This window comes from Oncorhynchus keta, unplaced genomic scaffold, assembly GCF_023373465.1.
Source record: "Oncorhynchus keta strain PuntledgeMale-10-30-2019 unplaced genomic scaffold, Oket_V2 Un_contig_13790_pilon_pilon, whole genome shotgun sequence".
NCBI classification, from domain to species: Eukaryota; Metazoa; Chordata; class Actinopteri; order Salmoniformes; family Salmonidae; genus Oncorhynchus; species Oncorhynchus keta.
This window is the reverse complement of record NW_026278361.1, coordinates 17861-35549: the sequence shown is the minus strand read 5'-3', so window position 1 is coordinate 35549 and position 17689 is coordinate 17861. Positions and strand designations below refer to the sequence as shown.

The following is a 17689-nucleotide window of genomic DNA, read 5'->3' as shown; positions in this document are numbered from 1 at the left end:
AAAGACCACCTGTATACCAGAAAACCCCAGACCACCGTATCCTACCACATCTCCTGAAAACCCCAGACTTGTATCCTACCAACACATCTCCTGTTAAAACCCCAGACTGTATCCTAACACATCTCCTGTTAAAACTCCAGACCACCTGTATCCTACAAGACATCTCCTGTTAAAACCCCAGACCACCTGTCTCCTACCAACACATCTCCTGTTAAAACTCCAGACCACCTGTATCCTACCAACACAGCTCCTGTTAAAGGGACCCCTGTATCCTACCAACACAGCTCCTGTTAAAACTCCAGACCACCTGTATCCTACCAACACATCTCCTGTTAAAACTCCAGACCACCTGTATCCTACCAACACATCTCCTGTGCCCCTATGGGGGCGGTAAACCCAGACCACCTGTATCCTACCAACACATCTCCTGTTAAAACTCCAGACCCCCAAACGTCTACCAACACATCTCATGAAAACTCCAGACCCCTGTATCCTACCAACACATCTCATGTTAAAACTCCAGACCACCTGTATCCTACCAACACATCTCCTGTTAAAACCCCAGACCAATCCTACCAACACATCTCCTGTTAAAACCCCAGACCACCTGTATCCTACCAACACATCTCCTGTTAAAACCCCAGACCACCTGTATCCTACCAACACATCTCCTGTTAAAACTCCAGACCACCTGTATCCTACCAACACATCTCCTGTGCCCCTATGGGGCGGTAAAACTCCAGACCACCTGTATCCTACCAACACATCTCCTGTTAAAACCCCAGACCACCTGTATCCTACCAACACATCTCCTGTTAAAACCCCAGACCACCTGTATCCTACCAACACATCTCCTGTTAAAACCCAGACCCCTGTATCCTACCAACACATCTCCTGTTAAAACTCCAGACCCCCTGTATCCTACCAACACATCTCCTGTTAAAACCCCAGACCACCTGTATCCTACCAACACATCTCCTGTTAAAACCCCAGACCACCTGTATCCTACCAACACATCTCCTGTTAAAACTCCAGACCACCTGTATCCTACCAACACATCTCCTGTTAAAACCCCAGACCCCTGTATCCTACCAACACAAACCTGTTAAAACCCCAGACCACCTGTATCCTACCAACACATCTCCTGTTAAAACTCCAGACCACCTGTATCCTACCAACACATCTCCTGTTAAAACCCCAGACCACCTGTATCCTACCAACACATCTCCTGTTAAAACCCAGACCACCCTGTATCCTACCAACACATCTCCTGTGCCCCTATGGGGCGGTAAAACTCCTAGACCACCTGTATCCTACCAACAGAAACGCTCTCAGGGCACTCCCTCGTCCTCCCTTCGGCCAATCTTACCGTGACTCCATTCTCCTGCTTCCTGTTTACAAACAAAAGCTTCAACAGGACGTACCAGTGACGCACTCCAATACAGAAGTGGTCCCACAAAGCCGAACCCGCAAATGAACGAGACACATACAAGAAGCTCTTCACACCTGTAGACCTCCGAGTCCCATCAAACCTGTAGAAAGGCAGTATAGGAGGAAAAACCTGTGGGCAGTATAGGAGGAAAAGGCAATTACACCGACTATGAAGCTTGTCGTATATGTGACTGGGTCCATGTCAGACGGTAACACCAAACTACAAAGGGAAACCATGAAGCCATGGACCCATGGACACCAAACTCCCAAAGGGAAACCATGAAGCCGTGGACACCATACTCCCAAAGGGAAACCATGGAACCATGGACACCAAACTCCCAAAGGGAAACCATGAAGCCGTGGACCCATGGACACCAAACTCCCAAAGGAAACCATGAAGCTGTGGACATGGACACAACTCCCAAAGGGAAACCATGAAGCCGTGGAACCATGGACACCAAACTCCCAAAGGGAAACCATGAAGCCATGGACACAACTCCCAAAGGGAAACCATGAAGCCGTGGAACCATGGACACCAAACTCCCAAAGGGAAACCATGAAGCCGTGGACCCATGGACACCAAACTCCCAAAGGGAAACCATGAAGCCGTGGACACCAAAAACTCCCAAAGGGAAACCATGAAGCCATGGACACCAAACTCCCAAAGGGAAACCATGAAGCCGTGGACACCAAACTCCCAAAGGGAAACCATGAAGCCGTGGACACCAAACTCCCAAAGGGAAACCATGAAGCTGTGGACACCAAACTCCCAAAGGGAAACCATGAAGCCGTGGACACCAAACTCCCAAAGGGAAACCATGGACCCATGGACACCAAACTCCCAAAGGGAAACCATGAAGCCGTGGACCCATGGACACCAAACTCCCAAAGGGAAACCATGGAACCATGGACACCAAACTCCCAAAGGGAAACCATGAAGCCATGGACACCAAACTCCCAAAGGGAAACCATGAAGCCATGGACACCAAACTCCCAAAGGGAAACCATGAAGCCATGGACACCAAACTCCCAAAGGGAAACCATGAAGCCATGGACACCAAACTCCCAAAGGGAAACCATGAAGTTTTACTGACGACACAACGGTGGAAGGCCTGATCACCGGTGGCGACGAGTCAGCCTATATGGAGGGAGGTCCGAGACTTAGCAGTGTGTTGCCAGGACAACAACCTCTCCCTCAACGTCAGTAAGGCCACGGAGCTCTTCGAGGACTACAGGAGAAAGAGGGGAGAGCACGTCCACATCGATGATGTTGTGTAGCGGGTCGAGAGCTTTAAGTTCCTTGTCGTCCACATCGCCAATGATTTACCATGGTCCACACACACCACACAGTTTTCAGCCTCAGTAAGCCCCCTCTGTTCTGTAGCTAGATGGTCCTCTCTCTTTACAGTAAGCCCTCTCTGTTCTGTAGCTAGATGGTCCTCTCTATTTACAGTAAGCCCCCTGTGTTCTGTAACTATATGGTCCTCTCTCTTTACAGTAAGCCCCCTGTGTTCTGTAGCTAGATGGTCCTCTCTTTACAGTAAGCCCTCTCTGTTCTGTAACTATATGGTCCTCTCTTTACAGTAAGCCCCCTGTGTTCTGTAACTATATGGTCCTCTCTCTTTACAGTAAGCCCCCTGTGTTCTGTAACTATATGGTCCTCTCTTTTACAGTAAGCCCCTCTGTTCTGTAACTATATGGTCCTCTCTCTTTACAGTAAGCCCCTCTGTTCTGTAACTATATGGTCCTCTCTCTTTACAGTAAGCCCCTCTGTTCTGTAACTATATGGTCCTCTCTTTACAGTAAGCCCTCTCTGTTCTGTAACTATATGGTCCTCTCTCTTTTACAGTGGTCCTCTCTCTTTACAGTAAGCCCTCTCTGTTCTGTGACTATATGGTCCTCTCTCTTTACAGTAAGCCATCTCTGTTCTGTAGCTATATGGTCCTCTCTTTACAGTAAGCCCTCTCTGTTCTGTAACTATATGGTCTCTCTTTACAGTAAGCCATCTCTGTTCTGTAGCAAGATGGTCCTCTCTCTTTACAGTAAGCCCTCTGTTCTGTAACTATATGGTCTCTCTTTACAGTAAGCCCTCTCTGTTCTGTGACTATATGGTCTCTCTTTACAGTAAGCCCCCTCTTTTCTATAGCTATATGGTCCTCTCTCTTTACAGTAAGCCCTCAGTCAGAGGTGACTGTAGGCTGGGTCTGTATTACAGACAGATGGTGTCTAGCCTACTGAGATGTCTGTTATATTGGTGGTCTTCAGAGGTGACTGTAGGCTGGGTCTGTATTACAGACAGATGGTGTCTAGCTTAGTGAAAGGTGCTCAACCAGTGTGCTCCAGGAAAAACAACATGGCCCTCCCTGACACAGGCTAAAGGTCAGGTAGAGGGCGGTAATTGTCCAGCTGGGATTTAGATATAATTCCTTATGGCCACTGATTGGTGCGTGACTCTCAGAGCTTCACGGAAGTTCTAGAATAGATTCCAGAATTCCACAGCAGGCATCAGTCTTCGTTCCGGGGGAGGGGAGCAGGGGTTCCCAGGGGCGACAGGGGTTTACCAGGGGTTACCAGGGGCGACAGGGGCGACAGGTGATGGGGTCAGAATGCAGTTGAATGATTTGCCTTCGCAGCCACATGCAGTGCCTTGACAGAACTTCACAAAATCTAATTGTATTTGTCACCTGTGCTGAAAACAACAGGTACATTGTACACAGGTACAAACATTACCATTCTTACAAATGGACAATAAGCATACTTTTCTACCACCTATTCTATACCTTACAGTGAAAAGCTTGCGTATGAGCCCTTAACCAACAATGCAGTTTTAAGAAGAAAGAAAATCTGTGCTATATGCAGGGTGTGTTGAGGCTATATACAGGGTGTTACGGTACAGAGTCAATGTGGAGGCTATATACAGGGTGTTACGGTACAGAGTCAATGTGGAGGCTATATACAGGGGGTACCGGTACAGAGTCAATGTGGAGGCTATATACAGGGGTACCAGTACAGAGTCAATGTGGAGGGGGCATCGGTACAGTCATATGTACTATGTAGGTAGAGAGTAAAGTGACTATGCATAAATAATAAACAGAGCATCGTTAGCATATGCAGCGGTAAAGGTAAAGTGGCTATGGGTAGCCATTTGATTAGCTGTACAGGAGTCTCATGGCTTGGGGGTAGAAGCTCTTTAGAAGCCTCTTGGACCTAGATTTGGTGCTCCGGTACCACTTGCCGTGTGGTAACAGAGAGAACAATCTATGACTAAGGTGGTTGGAGTCTTTGACAATTTATAGGGCTCTGACACCGCCTGGTGAGCTCCTGGATGGCAGGAAGCTTTGCCTTGATGTACTGGGCCGTACTCACTACCCTCTGTAGTGCCTCTGACACCGCCTGGTATAGAGGTTCTGGATGGCAGGAAGCTTTGCCCAGTGATGTACTGGGCCGTACTCACTACCCTCTGTAGTGCCTCCCTCTGACACCGCCTGGTATAGAGGTCCTGGATGGCAGGAAGCTTGGCTCCAGTGATGTACTGGGCCGTCTCACTCGTAAGCACTACCCTCTGTAGCGCCTTGCGGTCGGAGGCTGAGCAGTTGCCAACCAAGCAGTGATGCAACCCGTCAGGGTGCTCTCGATGGTGCAGATGTAAAACCTTTTGAGGATCTGAGGACCCATGAGGATCAGTGTTGAGGATATGTTGTTACCTACCCTTACAAATTGGTGGTCGGCCCATCAGGAAGTGCAGGATCCAGTTGCAGAGGGAGTTGTGTAGTCCCAGGGTCCTTAGCTTATTGATGAGCTTTGAGGGCACTATGGTGTTGAACGCTGAGCTGTAGTCAATGAATAGTATTCTCACATAGGTGTTCCTTTTGTCCAGGTAGGAAAGGGTAGCGTGGAGTGCAATAGAGATTGTATCATCTGTGGATCTGTTGGGGCGGTATGCATATTGGAGTGGGTCTAGGGTATCCAGGAGGATGGTGTTGATGTGAGCCATGACCAGCCTTTCAAAGCATTTCATGGCTACTGACGTGAGTGCTATGGGTCTGTAGTCATTTAGGCAGGTTACCTTCGTGTTCTTGGACACAGGGACTATGGTGGTCTGCTTCAAACATGTTGGTATTACGGACTCGGTCAGGGAGAGGTTGAAAATGGCAGTGAAGACAGTTGCCAGTTGGTCAGCGCACGCTTTGAGTACACATCCTGGTAATATGTCTGGCCCTGCGGCCTTGTGAGTGTTGACTTGTTTAAAGCTCTTCCTCTCATCGGCTGCGGAGACCGTGATCGCACAGTCTTCTGGAACAGCTAGTGCTCTCATGCATGTTTCAGTGTTACTTGCCTCGAAGTTAGCATATTTAGCTCCTCTGGTAGGCTCGTGTCACAGGGCAGCTCTCGGCTGAGTCATATTTATCAACGAGTAATAGTTGATCAGGTTAGTTTTCTAAGTACAGGGCCCATTTCAGGGATGTTAGAGAAGAGGGCTGGGTTCATGTGAAACTATAGCTAGGTCATAGTAACATGGTTTAACTACACTGAAGATGACCACTGGTCGGGCACTAATCTGTTATGGTCGACATTGTATGTAGCCTAGTGGTTAGAGCGTTGGGTAACCGAATGGTTGCTGGTTTGAAGGTACAAATCTGTCGTTCTGCTCCTGAACAAGGCTGTTAACCCACTGTTCCCCGGTAGGCCGTCATTGTAAATAAGAATTTGTTCTTAACTGACTTGCCTAGTTAAAGGTTAAATATTTACATTAAAATAAATGGTGATTTTTCTCTTGAAATCAGCCATTGTATTGCCTTTCTGTGGCCGTTTTGTAAACAGTTTGTCCTCTTCATTCCAGCGTGCAACACAGAGGTGGAGAAGGTGTGTAAAGTGTCGTCTGAAGATCACCTACAGCCCTTCAAGGACAAGATGGAGGAATTCCTCAGCCAAGGTAGGAGAGAACACTACTATGGACACACACACAGTACTATTTTCCCCCGAACCCTAAACGTAACCCGAACCCTAAACGTAACCCGAACCCTAAACGTAACCCGAACCCTAAAGCCTAAAATATCATTTTAACATATTCAGGTAACAAAAAAAGCCCTCGGGTTTTTCAACCTTGTCAGAACATTCTGGTAATGTAGGAAACATGTGTATACACACACACACATACACATAACACACACACACCTCAACCTGATGCCAAGCAGTGTGGACGTCACCTCAACCTGATACCAAGCAGTGTCACCTCAACCTGATACCAAGCTGATTATATGAACTGTAAATTAAATTATGGAATTCACATGACTGGGCAGGGGTGCAGCCATGGGGTGGGCCTGGGAGGGCACAGGGAGCTAGGCCCACCCACCTGGCAGCCAGGCCCACCCACTTGGCAGCCAGGTCCTTCTGTAGCTCAGTTGGTAGAGCATGGCGCTTGTAACGCCAGGGTAGTGGGTTCGATCCCGGGACCACCCATACGTAGAATGTATGCACACATGACTGTAAGTCGCTTTGGATAAAAGCGTCTGCTAAATGGCATATATTATATTATTATATTATTATTATTATATTAGGTCCACTGGACAGGGGAGCTAGGCCCAGCCACAGGGAGCTAGGCCCAGCCACAGGGGAGCTAGGTCCACCCACAGGGGAGCTAGGCCCAGCCACAGGGGAGCTAGGCCCACCCACTTGGCAGCCAGGTCCACCCACAGGGGAGCTAGGCCCAGCCACAGGGGAGCTAGGGTGCCCACCCACTTGGCAGCCAGGTCCACCCACAGGGGAGCTAGGCCCACCCACTTGGCAGCCAGGTCCACCCACAGGGGAGCTAGGCCCACCCACTTGGCAGCCAGGTCCACCCACAGGGGAGCTAGGCCCACCCACTTGGCAGCCAGGTCCACCCACAGGGAGCTAGGCCCACCCACTTGGCAGCCAGGTCCACCCACTTGGCAGCCAGGTCCACCCACTTGGGAGCCAGGCCCAGCCACAGGGGAGCTAGGCCCACCCACTTGGCAGCCAGGTCCACCCACAGGGGAGCTAGGCCCAGCCACAGGGGAGCTAGGCCCACATACTTGGCAGCCAGGTCCACCCACAGGGGAGCTAGGCCCAGCCACAGGGGAGCTAGGCCCACCCACTTGGCAGCCAGGTCCACCCACAGGGAGCTAGGCCCACCCACTTGGCAGCCAGGTCCACCCACTTGGCAGCCAGGTCCACCCACAGGGGAGCTAGGCCCAGCCACAGGGGAGCTAGGCCCAGCCACAGGGGAGCTAGGCCCACCCACTTGGCAGCCAGGTCCACCCACAGGGGAGCTAGGCCCACCCACTTGGCAGCCAGGTCCACCCACAGGGGAGCTAGGCCCACCCACTTGGCAGCCAGGTCCACCCACAGGGGAGCTAGGCCCAGCCACAGGGGAGCTAGGCCCAGCCACAGGGGAGCCAGGTCCACCCACAGGGGAGCTAGGCCCAGCCACAGGGGAGCCAGGTCCACCCACAGGGGAGCTAGGCCCAGCCAATCAGAAATTAGTTTCCCCCACAAACGGGTTTGCTACAGACATAAATAGATAAATAGTCCTCAGCCCCCCTCAGACGATCCCGCTGATGAGGAAGTCGGATGTGGAGGTACCGGGGCTGGCGAGCTACGAGTGGTCTGCTGCTGTGAGGTCACTTGGACAAACTGCAGATTATGTTGGAGAAACATTGGATTTCTATTGTTGTTTTTATGGTTCAGTGGAGAGATTGATCTCAACTGGTTGTTTAATCTCACCCAGTGGACTTCACATTATTGACTTCTTGATGATCTTCCCCTGAAATGTACTAATTCCAAATTCCTCACATTCATTACCCCCCTGTTTTCTAAAGGAAATTATATGTAGTGAAAGCAAATCACTGAGCAGCCATTTCACTGAGCAGCCATTTCACTGAGCAGCCATTTCACTGAGCAGCCATTTCACTGAGCAGCCATTTCACTGAGCAGCCATTTCACTGAGCAGCCATTTCATTGAGCAGTAATTTCACCTATTGAGAGGCATTATAAATCAAAGTGACTCTGGTATCCTGCTTGATTGTCGTGGCAGACTATTCCGTGCTCAGAGCTGTCGTGGTCTGGGCTCAGAGCTGTCGTGGTCTGGGCTCAGAGCTGTCGTGGTCTGGGCTCAGAGCTGTCGTGGTCTGGGCTCAGAGCTGTCGTGGTCTGGGCTCAGAGCTGTCGTGGTCTGGGCTCAGAGCTGTCGTGGATGGGTTTATCTGGATGTGATTAGCCCGGACCAGTAAGAACCCAGCGCCACTTATTAAAGGGAAAGCTCCACCCCGAAAACAATATTTTGGTATTTGATTCATTAGTCCATTGTTGACATCGTCCCAAAATGTTTTGCTTGTCAGCAACAAAGTTTTCAACATATTTAACTTTCAAAATACAGAAATCAGCCCTGTATGATGCATTTTGTTGCATAATTTGATGCTGCGTCTTGAATCATATGAATCCATGGTTTCTGTATTCTGGAAGTTACATTCCTTCACATGAGTGTAGACAAGCAAAACATTTTGGGACGATGTCAACAATGGACGAATGAAACACATTCCCAAAGAGTTTTTGGATGGCGTTTCCCTTTATCATGGTGGATAATGCCTCGTGACCATTGGCGTTCCGCCTACCATGAGAGGTTTCGGTAACCTTCCATGGCCATTCATCTTTGCCTGTGACCCGTGAGGACCTCAGGGTCTGGGGTGTCGGGCATTAACCCCTGAGCTTGTCTGCCTGGAGATGTCAACGTTTCTGCCCCCCCCTTCCACCTCTCACGCCGAGAAACTCACTGCTGCAGGCTGCTGTGTCACTCTCCATTCAGCTTCACGGTGGAATCTCTCTTTTTACCCACAACTGGGATCAATTTGTCAGAGAGCACCCCTGGCACTGACCCCTGATACCCCAGGAAGACACCACTGCAACCCCTAATGCCCCTAACGGAGACCCTACTTCCCCACATCGCCCACTACCAGAGCCACCGGTGCCATGGCTAACTGCACTCTAACGAACAGTTATTCTGGAAATTCCATGTGGGTCGTAGGCAGCACCCACATACTTTACATTGAAATGGGAATCTAAATGGTTGCTTTGTCTTGGTGCAGGTCTCCCTGACTGGGAGGTAAAGGTTGTCTCCCTGACTGGGAGGTAAAGGTTGTCTCCCTGACTGGGAGGTAAAGGTTGTCTCCCTGACTGGGAGGTAAAGGTTGTCTCCCTGACTGGGAGGTAAAGGTTGTCTCCTGACTGGGAGGTAAAGGTTGTCTCCTGACTGGGAGGTAAAGGTTGTCTCCCTGACTGGGAGGTAAAGGTTGTCTCCTGACTGGGAGGTAATTGTCTCCCTGACTGGGAGGTAAAGGTTGTCTCCCTGACTGGGAGGTAAAGGTTGTCTCCTGACTGGGAGGTAAAGGTTGTCTCCCTGACTGGGAGGTAATTGTCTCCTGACTGGGAGGTAAAGGTTGTCTCCCTGACTGGGAGGTAAAGGTTGTCTCCCTGACTGGGAGGTAAAGGTTGTCTCCCTGACTGGGAGGTAAAGGTTGTCTCCCTGACTGGGAGGTAAAGGTTGTCTCCCTGACTGGGAGGTAAGGTTGTCTCCCTGACTGGGAGGTAAAGGTTGTCTCCCTGACTGGGAGGTAAAGGTTGTCTCCCTGACTGGGAGGTAAAGGTTGTCTCCCTGACTGGGAGGTAAAGGTTGTCTCCCTGACTGGGAGGTAAAGGTTGTCTCCCTGACTGGGAGGTAAAGGTTGTCTCCCTGACTGGGAGGTAAAGGTTGTCTCCCTGACTGGGAGGTAAAGGTTGTCTCCCTGACTGGGAGGTAAAGGTTGTCTCCCTGACTGGGAGGTAAAGGTTGTCTCCCTGACTGGGAGGTAAAGGTTGTCTCCCTGCCGATAGGATGGTTTAGTGAGGGACCACAGAGATCTTATTGTTCACTATGTCAATAGGTTCCACCTGTAGACCAATAGGATTGTGTAGTGAAGGACCACAGATCTTATTGTTCACTGTACAGTACCAGTCAAAAGTTTGGACAGACCAAGTCATTCAAAGATTTTAGTTTATTTTTATGATTTTCTTCATTGTAGAATAATACTGAATAACTATGAAATAACACATATGGAATCATGTAGTAACCAAAAAAGTGTTAAACAAATCAAAATATATTTTAAATTCTTTAAAGTTGCCACCCTTTGCCTTGACAACTTTGCACACTCTTGGCATTCTGTCAACTACTACCCTGACTGAGAGACTAGGCTGTTCTGAGACCTGTCAACTACTAACCAACTACTACCCTGACTGAGAGACTAGGCTGTTCTGAGACCTGTCAACTACTACCCTGACTGAGAGACTAGGCTGTTCTGAGACCTGTCAACTACTACCCTGACTGAGAGACTAGGCTGTTCTGAGACCTGTCAACTACTACCCTGACTGAGAGACTAGGCTGTTCTGAGACCTGTCAACTACTAACCAACTACTACCCTCATTGAGAGACGAGGCTGTTCTGAGAACTGTCAACTACTAACCAACTACTACCCTCATTGAGAGATGAGGCTGTTCTGAGAACTGTCAACTACTAACCAACTACTACCCTGACTGAGAGATGAGGCTGTTCTGAGACCTGTCAACTACTACCCTGACTGAGAGACTAGGCTGTTCTGAGACCTGTCAACTACTACCCTGACTGAGAGATGAGGCTGTTCTGAGACCTGTCAACTACTACCCTGACTGAGAGACTAGGCTGTTCTGAGACCTGTCAACTACTACCCTGACTGAGAGACTAGGCTGTTCTGAGACCTGTCAACTACTACCCTGACTGAGAGATGAGGCTGTTCTGAGACCTGTCAACTACTATCCTGACTGAGAGACTAGGCTGTTCTGAGACCTGTCAACTACTAACCAACTACTACCCTGACTGAGAGATGAGGCTGTTCTGAGACCTGTCAACTACTAACCAACTACTACCCTGACTGAGAGATGAGGCTGTTCTGAGACCTGTCAACTACTGAGAAACGAGCGATCCTACTTACAATAACCACTGTTGTCTTTCATGTTTTCTGTCTTGCAGCTAAATCTGACCTGGAGGTCCAGGAGACGCAGCTCGGTGACACTCACAAGTTGTAAGGAACCGTTTCAATGCAGTCATCTGTACCTACCACTTTCAGATACATGTACGAGTTCTATACCCACTGGGCAATGGTTGAATCAACGTTGTTGAATCATTGACATGACGTGGAACCAACGTGGAATAGACGTTGAGTTGATGTCTATGCCCACTGGGTAGAAGTTTTTTTTTTTTGTGTTGTGTGTGTGTTTAAGCAAACAGTGTTGTCATCAATATAGCAGCATAGTTTGACAGTTTGGAATAAAGTAGAGTTTTTAGCTAGTAAAGCTCTATATTTTGACAGTTTGGAATAAAGTAGAGTGTTTAGCTAGTAAAGCTCTATATTTTGACAGTTTGGAATAGAGTTTTTAGCTAGTAAAGCTCTTTATTTTGACAGTTTGGAATAAAGTAGAGTTTTAGCTAGTAAAGCTCTATATTTTGACAGTTTGGAATAAAGTAGAGTTTTTAGCTAGTAAAGCTCTTTATTTTGACAGTTTGGAATAAAGTAGAGTGTTTAGCTAGTAAAGCTCTATATTTTGACAGTTTGGAATAGAGTTTTTAGCTAGTAAAGCTCTTTATTTTGACAGTTTGGAATAAAGTAGAGTTTTTAGCTAGTAAAGCTCTATATTTTGACAGTTTGGAATAAAGTAGAGTTTTTAGCTAGTAAAGCTCTATATTTTGACAGTTTGGAATAAAGTAGAGTTTTTAGCTAGTAAAGCTCTATATTTTGACAGTTTGGAATAAAGTAGAGTTTTTAGCTAGTAAAGCTCTATATTTTGACAGTTTGGAATAAAGTAGAGTTTTTAGCTAGTAAAGCTCTATATTTTGACAGTTTGGAATAAAGTAGAGTTTTTGGCTAGTAAAGCTCTTTATTTTGACAGTTTGGAATAAAGTAGAGTTTTTAGCTAGTAAAGCTCTATATTTTGACAGTTTGGAATAAAGTAGAGTTTTTAGCTAGTAAAGCTCTATATTTTGACAGTTTGGAATAAAGTAGAGTTTTTAGCTAGTAAAGCTCTATATTTTGACAGTTTGGAATAAAGTAGAGTTTTTAGCTAGTAAAGCTCTATATTTTGACAGTTTGGAATAAAGTAGAGTTTTTAGCTAGTAAAGCTCTATATTTTGACAGTTTGGAATAAAGTAGAGTTTTTGGCTAGTAAAGCTCTTTATTTTGACAGTTTGGAATAAAGTAGAGTTTTTAGCTAGTAAAGCTCTTTATTTTGACAGTTTGGAATAAAGTAGAGTTTTTAGCTAGTAAAGCTCTATATTTTGACAGTTTGGAATAAAGTAGAGTTTTTAGCTAGTAAAGCTCTATATTTTGACAGTTTGGAATAAAGTAGAGTTTTTAGCTAGTAAAGCTCTATATTTTGACAGTTTGGAATAAAGTCGAGTTTTTAGCTAGTAAAGCTCTATATTTTGACAGTTTGGAATAAAGTAGAGTTTTTAGCGAGTTGAGCTCTTTATTTTGACAGTTTGGAATAAAGTAGAGTGTTTAGCTAGTAAAGCTCTATAGTTTGGAATAAAGTAGAGTGTTTAGCTAGTAAAGCTCTATATTTTGACAGTTTGGAATAAAGTAGAGTTTTTAGCTTGTAAAGCTCTATATTTTGACAGTTTGGAATAAAGTAGAGTTTTTAGCTAGTAAAGCTCTATATTTTGACAGTTTGGAATAAAGTAGAGTTTTTAGCTAGTAAAGCTCTTTATTTTGACAGTTTGGAATAAAGTAGAGTTTTTAGCTAGTAAAGCTCTATATTTTGACAGTTTGGAATAAAGTAGAGTTTTTAGCTAGTAAAGCTCTTTATTTTGACAGTTTGGAATAAAGTAGAGTTTTTAGCTAGTAAAGCTCTTTATTTTGACAGTTTGGAATAAAGTAGAGTGTTTAGCTAGTAAAGCTCTATATTTTGGGAAACACTATTTAATGAATACCTCATATGAAACATGAAACAGTGTAAAGTATTTATTCCTACAGTTGTAAAACACATTCTATCTTTATGTTTCCTCCGTCTCCATTGGTTGTTCCATAACACTGTTGTTGTTGTTGTTGTTGTTGTTGTTGTTGTTGTTGTTGTTGTAGGTTCCTGGAGTTGACGGTGTTCTACCAGGTGAAGGCTAAGATGGGAGAGAAGGAGGTTTCCCCCCACACCTTCTTCTCCGTGTGGCACGACTTCTCCTCCGACTTTAAAGACCTGTGGAAGAAGGAGAACAAGATGATCCTACAGGAAAGGTACCAACCAGTCCTGTGTTTTTAAACAACCACATGTTTTAAATTAGATCATGACTTTTATTATGTACAGGTTACTATGTTAGAATTGAAGACTGTGCTTTGTCTCACTGAAACTCATTGAGACCGGTTGGTTACTTTCCAGGCATCAGAAATGCATCAGGATTGACTTGTTGGATACATGATGTTCTTCTCTGTTTTTAAAGAAAGAAGAATGTTACAGATAATGTGTTTCCCAGGGCTTTATAGGGCTTTATAGGGCTTTATAGGGCTTTATAGGGCTTTATAGGGCTTTATAGGGCTTTATAGGGCTTTATAGGGCTTTATAGGACTTTATGGGCTTTATAGGGCTTTATGGGGCGTTATAGGGTTTGATAGGGCGTTACAGGGCGCCTACTCTATTCTACTGTCATCACTGCTGACCTTTCTACCAGCTTGACTCTGCTAGGTCTTCAGGTCTTCAGAATCATTGTACCATCTAAACCGCTGTGAATTAAATATATTTTTCGTAACAAAAATATTGTATTTTCAGCTGTTTGAAGCTGGTGTTATAAATAGAGCAGATCTACCCGCTTTTAGACTTGTTTTCAATGAGAACGACAGATCTATAACATACACATCTTTGTGAATATGTTTGGGTCACCCATAAAATAACACATTGCAGCTTTAGGTTACCACATGCTTTTCCAGCGATCTTAGGGACAGTATTATGAGGAATTGTTTTATATTAGTCAGTGGTCTAACAGATAGTATTAGGAGGAATTGTTTTATATTAGTCAGTGGTCTAACAGACAGGAGGTATTGTTTTATATTAGTCAGTGGTCTAACAGACAGGAGGTATTGTTTTATATTAGTCAGTGGTCTAACAGACAGTATTAGGAGGTATTGTTTTATATTAGTCAGTGGTCTAACAGACAGGAGGTATTGTTTTATATTAGTCAGTGGTCTAACAGACAGTATTAGGAGGAATTGTTTTATATTAGTCAGTGTTCTAACAGACAGGAGGTATTGTTTTATATTAGTCAGTGGTCTAACAGACAGGAGGAATTGTTTTATATTAGTCAGTGGTCTAACAGACAGGAGGAATTGTTTTATATTAGTCAGTGGTCTAACAGACAGGAGGTATTGTTTTATATTAGTCAGTGGTCTAACAGACAGTATTAGGAGGAATTGTTTTATATTAGTCAGTGGTCTAACAGACAGGAGGTATTGTTTTATATTAGTCAGTGGTCTGACAATTGTTTTATATTAGTCTAACAGACAGGAGGTATTGTTTTATATTAGTCAGTGGTCTAACAGACAGTAGGTAGGAATTGTTTTATATTAGTCAGTGGTCTAACAGACAGGAGGTATTGTTTTATATTAGTCAGTGGTCTAACAGACAGGAGGAATTGTTTTATATTAGTCAGTGGTCTAACAGACAGGAGGAATTGTTTTATATTAGTCAGTGGTCTAACAGACAGGAGGTATTGTTTTATATTAGTCAGTGGTCTAACAGACAGTATTAGGAGGAATTGTTTTATATTAGTCAGTGGTCTAACAGACAGTATTAGGAGGTATTGTTTTATATTAGTCAGTGGTCTAACAGACAGTATTAGGAGGTATTGTTTTATATTAGTCAGTGGTCTAACAGACAGTATTAGGAGGAATTGTTTTATATTAGTCAGTGGTCTAACAGACAGTATTAGGAGGTATTGTTTTATATTAGTCAGTGGTCTAACAGACAGTATTAGGAGGAATTGTTTTATATTAGTCAGTGGTCTAACAGACAGGAGGTATTGTTTTATATTAGTCAGTGGTCTAACAGACAGTATTAGGAGGTATTGTTTTATATTAGTCAGTGGTCTAACAGACAGTAAGGAGGAATTGTTTTATATTAGTCAGTGGTCTAACAGACAGTATTAGGAGGTATTGTTTTATATTAGTCAGTGGTCTAACAGACAGGAGGTATTGTTTTATATTAGTCAGTGGTCTAACAGACAGTATTAGGAGGAATTGTTTTATATTAGTCAGTGGTCTAACAGACAGGAGGTATTGTTTTATATTAGTCAGTGGTCTAACAGACAGGAGGTATTGTTTTATATTAGTCAGTGGTCTAACAGACAGTATTAGGAGGTATTGTTTTATATTAGTCAGTGGTCTAACAGACAGGAGGAATTGTTTTATATTAGTCAGTGGTCTAACAGACAGGAGGTATTGTTTTATATTAGTCAGTGGTCTAACAGACAGGAGGAATTGTTTTATATTAGTCAGTGGTCTAACAGACAGTATTAGGAGGTATTGTTTTATATTAGTCAGTGGTCTAACAGACAGGAGGAATTGTTTTATATTAGTCAGTGGTCTAACAGACAGGAGGTATTGTTTTATATTAGTCAGTGGTCTAACAGACAGTATTAGGAGGAATTGTTTTATATTAGTCAGTGGTCTAACAGACAGGAGGAATTGTTTTATATTAGTCAGTGGTCTAACAGACAGTATTAGGAGGAATTGTTTTATATTAGTCAGTGGTCTAACAGACAGTATTAGGAGGAATTGTTTTATATTAGTCAGTGGTCTAACAGACAGGAGGAATTGTTTTATATTAGTCAGTGGTCTAACAGAGAGGAGGAATTGTTTTATATTAGTCAGTCATCTAACAGAGACAGTATTACTTTTGCAGTGGTCTTGGTGTGTGTGTCCTATTCCATTAATAATAATAATAATAATAATATATGCCATTTAGCAGACGGTTTTATCCAAAGCGACTTACAGTCATGTGTGCATACATTCTACGTATGGGTGGTCCCGGGAATCGAACCCACTACCCTGGCGTTACAAGCGCCATGCTCTACCAACTGAGCTACAGAAGGACCATTAGTATTCCATCACAGTTGTTACCCCCATGGTTGAATCGTGATCTCCCATAACGTTCCCCATCTGTTTAATATCAGATCATATCTGTCTCCATTAAAACCCATTCAAAAAGCAGGCAAACCTGTCACTGAACCACATCGGTGAATATCTAGTAACCGGAAGGTTGTGAGTTCAAACCCCATGTGGTCAAGCTGACATGGTACAAATATTCTGCCCCTGAACAGGCAGTTAACCCACTTGTTCCCAGGCCGTCATTGAAAATCCCCTTAACTGACTTGCCTATTAAATAAAGATGTATTCATCCCCAATATTAAAAAGACTGCTAAGGATGTGTCCCAAATGGCACCCTATTCCCTATATTGTGCACTACTTTTGACCAAGTGTCCTTTGGGAGTAGGGTGCCGTTTGGGACATAGACTAGACTGGTCCGGTTAGCGTCCAGTTGTTCGATGAGGTTTCCTGATAATACAGAGTCAACAAAGTAGAAATGAGCCCCTGACCCCCGGGGAAGAGATGAGGGTTACTGTTTGTTATACATTACAAACCCCCCAACCACTAAAGGACCAGGGATCACACACATCAACACACATCTTGGTTCTCTCTGTCTGGATCTGGTATGATAATGTCTAGGTTCTCTCTGTCTGGATCTGGTACGATAATGTCTGGATCTGGTACGATAATGTCCGGATCTGGTATGATAATGTCTAGGTTCTCTCTGTCTGGATCTGGTACGATAATGTCTAGGTTCTCCCTGTCTGGATCTGGTATGATAATGTCTGGATCTGGTATGATAATGTCTGGATCTGGTACGATAATGTCTGGATCTGGTACGATAATGTCTGGATCTGGTACGATAATGTCTGGATCTGGTACGATAATGTCTGGATCTGGTACGATAATGTCTGGATCTGGTACGATAATGTCTGGATCTGGTACGATAATGTCTGGATCTGGTACGACAATGGCTGGATCTGGTACGATAATGTCTAGGTTCTCTCTGTCTGGATCTGGTACGATAATGTCTAGGTTCTCTCTGTCTGGATCTGATATGATAATGTCTAGGTTCTCTCTGTCTGGATCTGGTACGATAATGTCTAGGT

At 44.9% G+C, this 17689-nt stretch overlaps 1 protein-coding gene and 1 long non-coding RNA gene across 3 annotated transcripts in view; both read left to right on the top strand.

Annotated features, from left to right (window-relative positions):
* LOC127918221 (formin-2-like) overlaps positions 1-13764 on the top strand; it is a 29969-nt gene extending 16205 nt beyond the window's left edge. Inside the window, exons 3-5 of the mRNA XM_052501485.1 lie at positions 6272-6364; positions 11486-11537; positions 13590-13764. Of these exons, the coding sequence (XP_052357445.1) occupies positions 6272-6364; positions 11486-11537; positions 13590-13764 (320 nt within the window). The remainder of the gene's footprint in view (positions 1-6271; positions 6365-11485; positions 11538-13589) is intronic.
* An 884-nt stretch (positions 13765-14648) lies between these two features.
* Positions 14649-16275, top strand: LOC127918219 (uncharacterized). Of its 2 annotated transcripts, none has more exons than XR_008099499.1 (3): positions 14649-14942; positions 15125-15202; positions 16137-16275. It is a non-coding gene; the product is annotated as an uncharacterized LOC127918219 (long non-coding RNA). The 2 variants fall into 2 exon arrangements; XR_008099500.1 differs by lacking the exon at positions 16137-16275 and adding an exon at positions 15891-16054 and having other exon boundaries at positions 14649-14858.
* Positions 16276-17689: the final 1414 nt, after the last annotated feature.